General features: G+C 45.9%; 1 protein-coding gene across 1 annotated transcript in view; it reads right to left on the bottom strand.

The window, feature by feature from the left end:
- LOC138657337 (uncharacterized) overlaps positions 1-13,351 on the bottom strand; it is a 70,404-nt gene that overhangs the window by 39,827 nt on the left and 17,226 nt on the right. The window contains exon 2 of the mRNA XM_069745074.1: positions 8,045-8,196. Coding sequence (XP_069601175.1) covers positions 8,045-8,051 — 7 coding nt within the window. The 5' untranslated portion in view covers positions 8,052-8,196. The remainder of the gene's footprint in view (positions 1-8,044; positions 8,197-13,351) is intronic.

Genomic DNA, 13,351 nt, shown 5'->3' with positions numbered 1-13,351 from the left:
TACAAAGAGACCCCAGAGAAACAGTTCAAGTTGCCTACTGTGCAAGTACTGTCACAGGACAGGAGAGAACGAGGACCTTGTTTGGACACTACAGGCAGCAAGAAACTAATAGCCAGCGCAAAGTGGAAGACTCCCAACCTGACCTGCCAAAGGAGTTTCCACCTGTCTTCAGGCTGCCTGAACTCCATCTACACCTGTTGCCGGTACCCTGGACTGAGGCCTGCTACCATCAGTAAACCAGGTAAAGACTGCAACCCTGTGTCCTCCTTTTATTTACTGGCAACACATCATCCTTGCCCACTACACTGGGAACCCCGCTACACCTGTGGGAAGCATCACCATCTATGCTGCAGTAACATCACCCTAGAGGACCCCTTTAAGCAGCGTCGGTCCCCTCTGACCGAGAACCACAAGTGGCACAAATACACATAAAAACCTTATTACAAAGCCCCTTAAAAGACTTGCCCCTTTTGATTGAGTGCCCAGTGCCACGGACCGGGTCACAGCCACCGTGACATCCCCTTTAAGTGCGACCGGACCCGGTACCGAGTATCCCCATTGCCCTGGGCGACTTACGACCTCACAAGCTGAAAGTTTTACAATGGCCGTCACAGTCCTCTGGTTTGAACATCATTGATAATCTGTGGCGAGACCTCAAAATAGCAGAGGATGTAAGACGCCCCATGAATCTCACAGAACCGCAGGAATTTTTCATGAAAGAATGGAGGAAAATCCCTCAAAGAAGAGAAAGACTCTTGTCTGGCTACACAGAGGGCTTACAAGCTGTGGTACTTGCAAAAGCCGGTGATACTAAGAACTAACCACAAACTTGTGCATCATCCCATTTTCTTTTTTGTAATTTTTAAAATGTAAAAGATGAAAATATGTTTTTGTTTGCCTAAAATACAAAGAAAATGTGTCATCTGCAATTTTAGGCCTCTTAGAGATCATTTCATCTTCAACTTTCTTAATTGTTCACAATAACAGTAATTTTGACCATGGGTGCCCAAACTTTTACATACCGCTGTACAATGCGTCTGGAATCATAAAATCATCACCTCCAACAACATAATGTGGTCTCTATTAGGCTTGTTTCACATTTGCGTTTTTTGCCGCTGCGTTTTAGCGCAAAAAAAGCATGCGTTTTTTCCCCTATACCTAACATTAAAAACGCATGCGTTTTTTTGCATGCGTTTTGCCGCCTCATGCGTTTTCTGCGGCAAAAAAACGTATTGCTGTCTATGTAAACGCATGCGTTTTTAAGCACATGCGTTTGCATGCGTTTTTAAACTAACCCTAACCCTAACCATAAAGGATCCTAAACCTAACCCTAACCCTAAGGGATCCTAAACCTAACCCTAACCTTAAGGGTTAGGGTAAGGATCCCTTAGGGTTAGGGTTAGGGTTAGGATCCATTAGGGTTAGGGGTAGGGTTAGGGTTAGGATCCCTTAGAGTTAGGGTTAGGGGTAGGGTTAGGATCCCTTAGGGTTAGGGTTAGGATGGGTTAGGGTTAGGGTTAGGATCCCTTAGGGTTAGGGGTAGGGTTAGGGTTAGGATCCCTTAGGGTAAGGGTTAAGATCCCTTAGGGTTAGGGTTAGGATCCCTGTTGTGAATTCTGTGGCTGAATTCACTCCTGTGGTCACAAGTGGTACTGCAGCTTCTGAGCTTCCTCCCTCAGGTGTTCTGGTGAGCTCGTTAACTGCTTCATTACTTAACTCCGCCTGATGCTGCTATCCTTGCTCCTTGTCAATGTTTCAGTGTTGGATCTGAGCTTCTCCTGATTGTTCCTGTGACCTGCTGCTCTGTATAGCTAAGTGCTTTTTGCTATTTTGTTGCTTTTTTTCTGTCCAGCTTGTCTTTTGTTTTGCTGGAAGCTCTGAGATGCAAAGGGTGTACCGCCGTGCCGTTAGTTCGGCACGGTGGGTTTTTTTTTTTGCCCCCTTTGCGTGGTTTTTGCTTTAGGGTTTTTTGTAGACTGCAAAGTTCGCTTTACTGTCCTCGCTCTGTCCTAGAATATCGGGCCCCACTTTGCTGAATCTATTTCATCCCTACGTTTTGTCTTTTCATCTTACTCACAGTCATTATATGTGGGGGGCTGCCTTTTCCTTTGGGGAATTTCTCTGGGGCAAGTCAGGCCTATTTTTCTATCTTCAGGCTAGCTAGTTTCTTAGGCTGTGCCGAGTTGCCTAGGTAGTTGTTAGGCGCAATCCACAGCCGCTTTTAGTTGTGTTTAGGATAGGATCAGGTGTGCAGTCTACAGAGTTTCCACGTCTCAGAGCTCGTTCTTGTGTTTTTGGGTATTTGTCAGATCACTGTGTGCGCTCTGATCGCTAGGCACACTGTGTCTCTGGATTGCCTTCATTTCACCTTTCATTAGCAGACATAACAGTACAAGGAGCCAACTAATGATTCTCAATAGAGGGAAAGAAAAAGTTCTGACATTTTTTTTTTTTTTCTGCTCTGTGTTCACTTTTTTTTTTTCCCCTAGACATTTGGGTGATTCTGGACACAGGTGTAGACATGGATATTCAGGGTCTGTGCTCTTCAATGGATAATCTCGTTATAAATGTACAAAAAATTCAAGATACTATTGATCAGAAATCTATGTTAGAACCAAGAATTCCTATTCCTGATTTGTTTTTTGGAGATAGAACTAAGTTTCTAAGTTTCAAAAATAATTGTAAGCTATTTCTGGCCTTGAAACCTCATTCTTCTGGTAATCCTATTCAGCAGGTTTTGATTATTATTTCTTTTTTGCGCGGCGACCCTCAGGACTGGGCATTTTCTCTTGCGCCAGGAGACCCTGCATTGAGTAGTGTCGATGCGTTTTTCCTGGCGCTCGGATTGCTGTACGATGAGCCTAATTCAGTGGATCAGGCTGAGAAAAATTTGCTGGCTTTGTGCCAGGGTCAGGATGATATAGAAGTATATTGTCAGAAATTTAGGAAATGGTCAGTACTCACTCAGTGGAATGAATCTGCGCTGGCAGCTTTGTTCAGAAAGGGTCTCTCTGAGGCTCTTAAGGATGTCATGGTGGGTTTTCCTATGCCTGCTGGTTTGAATGAGTCTTTGTCTTTGGCCATTCAGATCGGTCGACGCTTGCGCGAGCGTAAATCTGTGCACCATTTGGCGGTATTGCCTGAGGTTAAACCTGAGCCTATGCAGTGCGATAGGACTATGACTAGAGTTGAACGGCAGGAATACAGACGTCTGAATGGTCTGTGTTTCTACTGTGGTGATTCCACTCATGCTATTTCTGATTGTCCTAAGCGCACTAAGCGGTCCGCTAGGTCTGCCGTCATTGGTACTGTACAGTCCAAATTCCTTCTGTCCATTACCTTGATATGCTCTTTGTCGTCGTTTTCTGTCATGGCGTTTGTGGATTCGGGCGCTGCCCTGAATCTGATGGATTTGGATTATGCTAAACGTTGTGGGTTTTTCTTGGAGCCTTTGCGGTGTCCTATTCCATTGAGAGGAATTGATGCTACACCTTTGGCCAAGAATAAACCTCAGTACTGGGCCCAGCTGACCATGTGCATGGCTCCTGCACATCAGGAAGTTATTCGCTTTCTGGTGTTGCATAATCTGCATGATGTGGTCGTGTTGGGGTTGCCATGGCTACAAACCCATAATCCAGTATTGGATTGGAATTCCATGTCGGTATCCAGCTGGGGTTGTCAGGGGGTACATGGTGATGTTCCATTTTTGTCGATTTCGTCATCCACCCCTTCTGAGGTCCCAGAGTTCTTGTCTGATTATCAGGATGTATTTGAAGAGCCCAAGTCCGATGCCCTACCTCCGCATAGGGATTGTGATTGTGCTATCAATTTGATTCCTGGTAGTAAATTCCCTAAAGGTCGATTATTTAATTTATCCGTGCCCGAACACGCCGCTATGCGCAGTTATGTGAAGGAATCCCTGGAGAAGGGACATATTCGCCCATCGTCATCACCACTGGGAGCAGGGTTCTTTTTTGTAGCCAAGAAGGATGGTTCGCTGAGACCGTGTATTGATTACCGCCTTCTTAATAAGATCACTGTTAAATTTCAGTATCCCTTGCCATTGTTATCTGACTTGTTTGCTCGGATTAAGGGGGCTAGTTGGTTCACTAAGATAGATCTTCGTGGTGCGTATAATCTGGTGAGAATCAGGCAAGGAGATGAATGGAAAACTGCATTCAATACGCCCGAGGGTCATTTTGAGTATCTAGTGATGCCGTTCGGACTTGCCAATGCTCCATCTGTGTTTCAGTCTTTTATGCATGACATCTTCCGTGAGTATCTGGATAAATTCCTGATTGTTTACTTGGATGACATTTTGATCTTCTCAGATGATTGGGAGTCTCATGTGAAGCAGGTCAGAATGGTTTTTCAGGTCCTGCGTGCTAACTCTTTGTTTGTGAAGGGATCAAAGTGTCTCTTCGGTGTGCAGAAAGTTTCATTTTTGGGGTTCATCTTTACCCCTTCTACTATCGAGATGGATCCAGTTAAGGTCCAAGCCATCCAGGATTGGATTCAGCCGACATCTCTGAAAAGTCTGCAAAAGTTCCTGGGCTTTGCTAATTTTTATCGTCGCTTCATCTGTAATTTTTCTAGCATTGCCAAACCATTGACCGATTTGACCAAGAAGGGTGCTGATTTGGTTAATTGGTCTTCTGCTGCTGTGGAAGCTTTTCAGGAGTTGAAGCGTCGTTTTTGTTCTGCCCCTGTGTTGTGTCAGCCAGATGTTTCTCTTCCGTTCCAGGTCGAGGTTGATGCTTCTGAGATTGGAGCAGGGGCGGTTTTGTCACAGAGAGGTTCTGATTGCTCAGTGATGAAACCATGTGCTTTCTTTTCCAGGAAGTTTTCGCCCGCTGAGCGTAATTATGATGTGGGCAATCGAGAGTTGCTGGCCATGAAGTGGGCATTCGAGGAGTGGCGTCATTGGCTTGAAGGAGCTAAGCATCGCGTGGTGGTATTGACTGATCATAAGAACTTGACTTATCTCGAGTCTGCCAAGTGCTTGAATCCTAGACAGGCCCGTTGGTCGTTATTTTTTGCCCGCTTCGACTTTGTGATTTCGTACCTTCCGGGCTCTAAAAATGTGAAGGCGGATGCTCTGTCTAGGAGTTTTGTGCCCGACTCTCCGGGTTTATCTGAGCCAGCGGGTATCCTCAAGGAAGGAGTCATTGTGTCTGCCATCTCCCCTGATTTGCGGCGGGTGCTGCAAAAATTTCAGGCGAATAAACCTGATCGTTGTCCGGCGGAGAAACTGTTCGTCCCTGATAGGTGGACTAATAAAGTTATCTCTGAACTTCATTGTTCGGTGTTGGCTGGTCATCCTGGAATCTTTGGTACCAGAGAGTTAGTGGTTAGATCCTTCTGGTGGCCATCTCTGTCACGGGATGTACGTACTTTTGTGCCGTCCTGTGGGATTTGTGCTAGGGCTAAGCCCTGCTGTTCTCGTGCCAGTGGGTTGCTTTTGCTCTTGCCGGTCCCAAAGAGGCCTTGGACACATATTTCGATGGATTTCATTTCTGACCTTCCCGTTTCTCAAAAGATGTCAGTCATTTGGGTGGTCTGTGATCGCTTTTCTAAAATGGTCCATCTGGTGCCCTTGGCTAAATTGCCTTCCTCCTCTGATTTGGTACCTTTGTTCTTTCAGCATGTGGTTCGGTTGCATGGCATTCCTGAGAATATTGTTTCTGACAGAGGTTCCCAGTTTGTTTCAAGGTTTTGGCGAGCCTTTTGTGGTAGGATGGGCATTGACCTATCCTTTTCCTCGGCTTTCCATCCTCAGACTAATGGCCAGACCGAACGAACCAATCAGACCTTGGAAACATATCTGAGATGTTTTGTTTCTGCAGACCAGGATGATTGGGTGTCCTTTTTGCCGTTGGCTGAGTTCGCCCTTAATAATCGGGCCAGCTCGGCTACCTTGGTTTCTCCATTTTTTTTGCAATTCTGGGTTCCATCCTCGTTTCTCTTCAGGACAGGTTGAGTCTTCGGACTGTCCTGGTGTGGATTCTGTGGTGGATAGGTTGCAGCAGATCTGGACTCAGGTAGTGGACAATTTGACCTTGTCCCAGGAGAAAGCTCAACTTTTCGCTAATCGCAGACGCCGTGTGGGTCCCCGACTTCGTGTTGGGGATCTGGTTTGGTTATCTTCTCGTCATATTCCTATGAAGGTTTCCTCTCCTAAATTTAAACCTCGTTTTATTGGTCCGTAAAGGATTTCTGAGGTTCTCAATCCTGTGTCTTTTCGTTTGACCCTCCCAGACTCCTTTTCCATACATAATGTATTCCATAGGTCGTTGTTGCGGAGATACGTGGCACCTATGGTTCCATCTGTTGAGCCTCCTGCCCCGGTTTTGGTGGAGGGGGAATTGGAGTATATTGTGGAGAAGATTTTGGATTCTCGTGTTTCTAGACGGAAACTCCAGTATCTGGTTAAATGGAAGGGTTATGCTCAGGAAGATAATTCCTGGGTTTTTGCCTCTGATGTTCATGCTTCCGACCTTGTTCGTGCCTTTCATGCGGCTCATCCTGGTCGGCCTGGGGGCTCTGGTGAGGGTTCGGTGACCCCTCCTCAAGGGGGGGGTACTGTTGTGAATTCTGTGGCTGAATTCACTCCTGTGGTCACAAGTGGTACTGCAGCTTCTGAGCTTCCTCCCTCAGGTGTTCTGGTGAGCTCGTTAACTGCTTCATTACTTAACTCCGCCTGATGCTGCTATCCTTGCTCCTTGTCAATGTTTCAGTGTTGGATCTGAGCTTCTCCTGATTGTTCCTGTGACCTGCTGCTCTGTATAGCTAAGTGCTTTTTGCTATTTTGTTGCTTTTTTTCTGTCCAGCTTGTCTTTTGTTTTGCTGGAAGCTCTGAGACGCAAAGGGTGTACCGCCGTGCCGTTAGTTCGGCACGGTGGGTCTTTTTTGCCCCCTTTGCGTGGTTTTTGCTTTAGGGTTTTTTGTAGACTGCAAAGTTCGCTTTACTGTCCTCGCTCTGTCCTAGAATATCGGGCCCCACTTTGCTGAATCTATTTCATCCCTACGTTTTGTCTTTTCATCTTACTCACAGTCATTATATGTGGGGGGCTGCCTTTTCCTTTGGGGAATTTCTCTGGGGCAAGTCAGGCCTATTTTTCTCTCTTCAGGCTAGCTAGTTTCTTAGGCTGTGCCGAGTTGCATAGGTAGTTGCTAGGCGCAATCCACAGCCGCTTTTAGTTGTGTTTAGGATAGGATCAGGTGTGCAGTCTACAGAGTTTCCACGTCTCAGAGCTCGTTCTTGTGTTTTTGGGTATTTGTCAGATCACTGTGTGCGCTCTGATCGCTAAGCACACTGTGTCTCTGGATTGCCTTCATAACACCTGTCATTAGCAAACATAACAGATCCCTAGGGTTACTAGGGATCCAAACCCTAACCCTAGGTATTTCTGTTTATAGTGGGTTTTCTTGTTGATTTTGATGATTGGCAGCTGTCACACACTTCTCATCATGCGTTTAAAAACGCAAACGCATGAAAAAACACATGTAAACGCGTCAAAACGCCGCGTTTGTATTTAAACATGCAAAAACACTGCATTTTTAAACGCAAATGTGAAACCAGCCTTAAGCATGAAGGCAATCATCCTATTTATCTTCCTAACATGTTTTTGTCTTTTAAAATGGGTTTCCTTAAGGAATCAGAAGCACTGAGGGAGAACGAGAGCACAGATCAGTTGTGGCACAGAACATCCAGAACCTTCTGATAAAACGCTCCAGTTACATTGTATCACTATAGTACAGACTCAAAAACAACTGAAAACGAGGTTTGTTACTATAATTTTTTAAATGATGGGCGGTGACAGACGTGAGACCCCCACTGATGTAATATTGATGGGCCCGATGGATTTCACACAATTTGACGTTTCTATCGCAGCAGTTTGATTGTGGTCTACATGACAATGGGCATTTCCATGAGCTTCCTGCAATCACAAAGATTCCTAGAACATTTCTATATTATTGTTTTCTTTGTTTTTTAGATGTCCGGTATAACAAGAAGTCAAAAATAAATAAATAAAATTCTCACCAGACATTTTGCTTTGCGTTGATGCTTTCTTGTGGTTTACGTGGAGAATACTTGGTCTTGTCTTCTCAAACTCTTCTATATCAGTCCAATATCACGGCTGGAGCTGAAGTTGATTATTTTGGATGTTGCAGATGGGAAGTGCGAGAACGTGTCTGTAATGAAAACAATTCTAATTAAGAGATCATGAAGGCTTCATATCTTCTTCTACAGTAAAGTGGTTGGCCAAGACTTTTCAACCCCCGTCCATCTGCCATAACTCCCACAGATTAGCTTCTCACTAAATAATTTGTCACATCCTGCAGTACCCGAGCTGTGTTAATGGTCACATGGTCTCTGGCTGAGAATCTGCGGCCTTACGGTGGTGTCACGTCAGATTCTGCCTCAGTTATGGGCCTGGAAACAGATGGATGGGAAGGGTGGTGCTTCGAGAGGGTGGATGGGCCTTCTAGAGGGTGCACAGGGCTTCTAGAAGGTGGACGGGGCTTCTAGAAGGTGGATGGGCCATCTAGAGGGTCGACGGGCCTTCTAGAGGGTGGACCGGGCTTCTAGAGGGGACACGGGGCTTCTAGAGGGTGCACGGGGCTTCTAGAGGGTGCACGGGGCTTCTAGAGGGTGCACGGGCCTTCCAGAGGGTGCATCACATCCACAGTGGTGACAGAGCTTCACATGTCCCCACATCACATCCAGAGTGGTGATAGAGCGTCACATGTCCTCACATCACATACACGGTGGTGATAGAGCTTCACATGTCCCCACATCACATCCACAGTGGTGATAGAGCTTCACATGTCTCCACATCACATCTACAGTGGTGATAGAGCGTCACATGTCTCCACATCACATCCAGAGTGGTGATAGATCGTCACATGTCCTCACATCACATACACAGTGGTGATAGAGCTTCACATGTCCTCACATCACATACACGGTGGTGATAGAGCTTCACATGTCCCCACATCACATCCACAGTGGTGATAGAGCTTCACATGTCTCCACATCACATCTACAGTGGTGATAGAGCGTCACATGTCTCCACATCACATCCAGAGTGGTGATAGATCGTCACATGTCCTCACATCACATACACGGTGGTGATAGATCGTCACATGTCCTCACATCACATACACGGTGGTGATAGAGCTTTACATGTCCCCACATCACATCCACAGTGGTGATAGAGCGTCACATGTCTCCACATCACATGACTGCGTATCCCAAGATTGGACCTTCGAGATACCGCATAGTGCTTACCCCTGACCACATTCACCCCGAGAAATGTTTCTTCCCCTCAATTAAGACATGACAATTATTTCTTTGGCTAATTTGGCCACAGCGGCCATTTTTTATTAATAAAACAAACGTAAACAACCATTTATTCATTTGTATAAAAAACTGAGGGGAGGGTTCTTGGAGCTAATAAATCTGGCACCCAATAGGCAAAAGCCCAAACCAACTTTTTTAAGCGAAAACCTTCTTTACCCTCAGCCGTAACCACCAGCTCGAGGGCACCATGTAACCCGTTTACTGGGCAAACCAACCCCAAAGCTCACGAGGTAAAATCCCCGTCCAGAGTCAATAAACCAAAGCCAGATCCGCCTCATAAAACACCGACTCCAAGAACCCCACCGCCCGCCAACCAGCCACTGTGACGACAGTACGACTTGAACCCCTACGAAAAAGACTAATTTAACTCCGGAATTCCCTTACTACTCCCCCCCAAGCCCGACAAAAACACCCAAAGCAAGAACCAAAAAACAAGGGTGGGTGGGTGGGCTTCACAGCTTCGTTGCCTACAAGGTAATGGCCCCCTTTCCCGCACTTTCTCTATGAACCCGCCCTACAAATTACGGACCACCCCTTTTCCCCCCCATCCCTTAAACCAATCCCGACTGTTCCTGCCTCATTTCAAACAATGCTCCCAAAGTTCCCTTGGCAACGCAGTCATGGGGAGCTTTCGATTAACTGCATTCCTACAGCCCCCCACTTGACGACGTATCCCAAGATTGGACCTTCGAGATACTGTACCGCATAATGCTTACCCCCGACCACATTCACCCCAAGAAATGTTTCTTCCCCTCAATTAAGACATGACAATTATTTCATTGGATAATTTGGCCACAGCGGCCATTTTATTAATAAAACAAACATAAACAACCATTTATACATTTGTATAAAAAACTTTGCCTGCCTCCCTCCTACCTCTTGCTTTTTCTATGTTCTTCCTTTATTAGTCCACTCCTCCTCCTTTACCCAATTTCCTCTTCCTCCTTTTCTCCTCCCTCTCACCACTCCTCCTCACTTCGCTGACATTCCTCTTTATCCCTTCTGTCACGGATCCCACCGTGCTGCCACCAATATGTCATGGATCCCACCGGCTGTGTCAGGGATCCCACCAATATGTCACGATTCACGAGGAATATACCTTTATCATCCCCACCACTCACACCAATTTGTCACAAACCAGGGTTGTTTGGTTGCCCCTGATTCCTTCTGAAGGAGATTTATCTATATCTATCCCACTTCCCAGTTCAGGTTTGGAACTTGCAGCTCTCTGGCGCCCCCTTAACCTCAGGTCAGTCCGGGTACTGCACCTAGGGTAATTATTCACCAGAAATGCTGCCTGCTGTGTGCTGGCTATGGGGCACACTGCAGCGAGAGCGATATAACTACTCCCACTCAGGAGTGAACAATAATTATCAAAGCCGCCATCGCTACAAAGTGTTGTGAATTCTGTGGTCACAAGTGGTATTGCAGTCTCTGGGCGTCCTCCCTCAGGTGTTTTGGTGAGCTCGTTGGCTGCCTTGCTATTTAGCTCCACCTGAGTCTGTCTTCCTTGCTCCTTGTCAATGTTCCAGTGTTGGATCTGAGCTACTGCATCTTTCCTTGGGCCTGCTGCTCTGCTAGATAAGTGCTTCTAGTTTGTTTTCTGTTTTTTCTGTCCAGCTTGTTATTATCTTTTGCTGGAAGCTCTGAGAAGCAAAGGGGTGCACCGCCGTGCTGTTAGTTCGGCACGGTGGGTCTTTTTTGCCCCTTTGCGTGGTTTTCGTTTTAGGGTTTTTTGTAGACTGCATAGTTCTCTTTGCTATCCTCGCTCTGTCTAGAATATCGGGCCTCACTTTGCTGAATCTATTTCATTCCTACGTTTGTCTTTTCATCTTGCTAACAGTCATTATATGTGGGGGCTGCCTATTCCTTTGGGGTATTTCTCTGAGGTAAGTCAGGCTTGTATTTCTATCTTCAGGCTAGTCAGCTCCTCAGGCAGTGCCGAGTTGCATAGGTAGTGATAGGCGCAATCCACTGCTGCTTCCAGTTGTGTGAGGACAGTTCAGGTACTGCAGTCTACAGAGATTCCACGTCTCAGAGCTCGTCCTATTGTTTTGGGTTTTTGCCAGATCTCTGTATGTGCGCTGATTACTGCACGCTGTGTTGCCTGATTGCCAGCCATAACAGTACAAGGAGCCAAACCAATGATTTCCAATAGAGGGAAAAGAGAAATCCTGACATCATTTTTTTTTCTTAGCTCTGTCTTCAGTCTTTTTTTTCCCCTAGACATTAGAGTGCTTCAGGACACAGCTGTGGACATGGATATTCAGGCTCTGTGCTCCTCAATGGATAATCTCGTTGTAAATGTACAAAAGATTCAAGATACTATTGATCAGAAATCGATGCTAGAACCAAGAATTCCGATTCCTGATTTGTTTTTTGGTGACAGAACTAAGTTCCTGAGCTTCAGAAATAATTGTAAGCTATTTTTGGCCTTGAAACCTCATTCTTCTGGTAATCCTATTCAACAGGTTTTGATTATTATTTCTTTTTTGCGCGGCGACCCACAGGACTGGGCGTTTTCTCTTGCACCAGGAGATTCTGCATTGAGTAATATTGATGCATTTTTCCAGGCGCTGGGATTGCTTTACGATGAGCCTAATTCAGTGGATCAAGCTGAGAAAAATCTGCTGGCTTTATGCCAGGGTCAGGATGATGTAGAACTATATTGTCAGAAATTTAGAAAATGGTCAGTACTCACTCTGTGGAATGAATCTGCACTAGCGGCTTTGTTCAGAAAGGGTCTCTCTGAAGCTCTTAAGGATGTAATGGTGGGATTTCCTATGCCTGCTGGTTTGAATGAGTCTATGTCCTTGGCCATTCAGATCGGTCGTCGCTTGCGCGAGCGTAAATCTGTGCACCATCTGGCGGTATTGTCTGAGAGTAAGCCTGAGCCTATGCAGTGCAACAGGACTATGACTAAAGTAGAACGGCACGAACACAGACGTCTGAACAGACTGTGTTTCTATTGTGGTGATTCTACTCATGCTATTTCTAATTGTCCTAAACGCACTAGGCGGTTCGATAGCTCTGCCGTTATTGGTACTGTACAGTCCAAATTCCTTTTGTCCATTACCTTAATGTGCTCTTTGTCATCATATTCTGTCATGGCGTTTGTGGATTCAGGCGCTGCCCTGAATCTGATGGATTTGGATTATGCTAAACGTTGTGGATTTTTCTTGGAGCCTTTGCGGTGTCCTATTCCGTTGAGAGGAATTGATGCTACACCTCTGGCCAAGAATAAGCCTCAGTACTGGGCCCAGCTGACCATGTGCATGGCTCCTGCACATCAGGAAGTTATTCGCTTTTTGGTACTGCATAATTTGCATGATGTGGTCGTGTTGGGGTTGCCATGGCTACAAACCCATAATCCAGTATTGGATTGGAACTCTATGTCGGTAACCAGCTGGGGTTGTCAGGGAGTACATGGTGATGTTCCATTTTTGTCTATTTCGTCATCCATTCCTTCTGACATCCCAGAGTTCTTGTCGGACTTTCAGGATGTATTTGAAGAGTCCAAGTCTGATGCCCTTCCTCCGCATAGGAATTGTGATTGTGCTATCGATTTGATTCCTGGTAGTAAATTCCCTAAGGGTCGTTTATTTAATTTGTCCGTACCTGAACACACCGCTATGCGCAGTTATGTGAAGGAGTCCCTGGAGAAGGGACATATTCGCCCATCGTCGTCACCATTGGGAGCAGGGTTCTTTTTTGTAGCCAAGAAGGATGGTTCGCTAAGACCGTGTATTGATTACCGCCTTCTTAATAAGATCACTGTTAAGTTTCAGTATCCCTTGCCATTGATTTCTGACTTGTTTGCTCGGATTAAGGGGGCTAGTTGGTTTACTAAGATTGATCTTCGTGGTGCGTATAATCTGGTGAGAATCAGGCAGGGAGATGAATGGAAAACGGCATTTAATACGCCCGAGGGTCATTTTGAGTATCTGGTGATGCCGTTCGGACTTGCCAATGCTCCATCTGTTT

Source organism: Ranitomeya imitator, chromosome 1 (genome assembly GCF_032444005.1).
Source record: "Ranitomeya imitator isolate aRanImi1 chromosome 1, aRanImi1.pri, whole genome shotgun sequence".
NCBI classification, from domain to species: domain Eukaryota; kingdom Metazoa; phylum Chordata; class Amphibia; order Anura; family Dendrobatidae; genus Ranitomeya; species Ranitomeya imitator.
The sequence above is the reverse complement of the archived record's forward strand: the minus strand, read 5'-3'. Positions and strand labels throughout refer to the sequence as shown.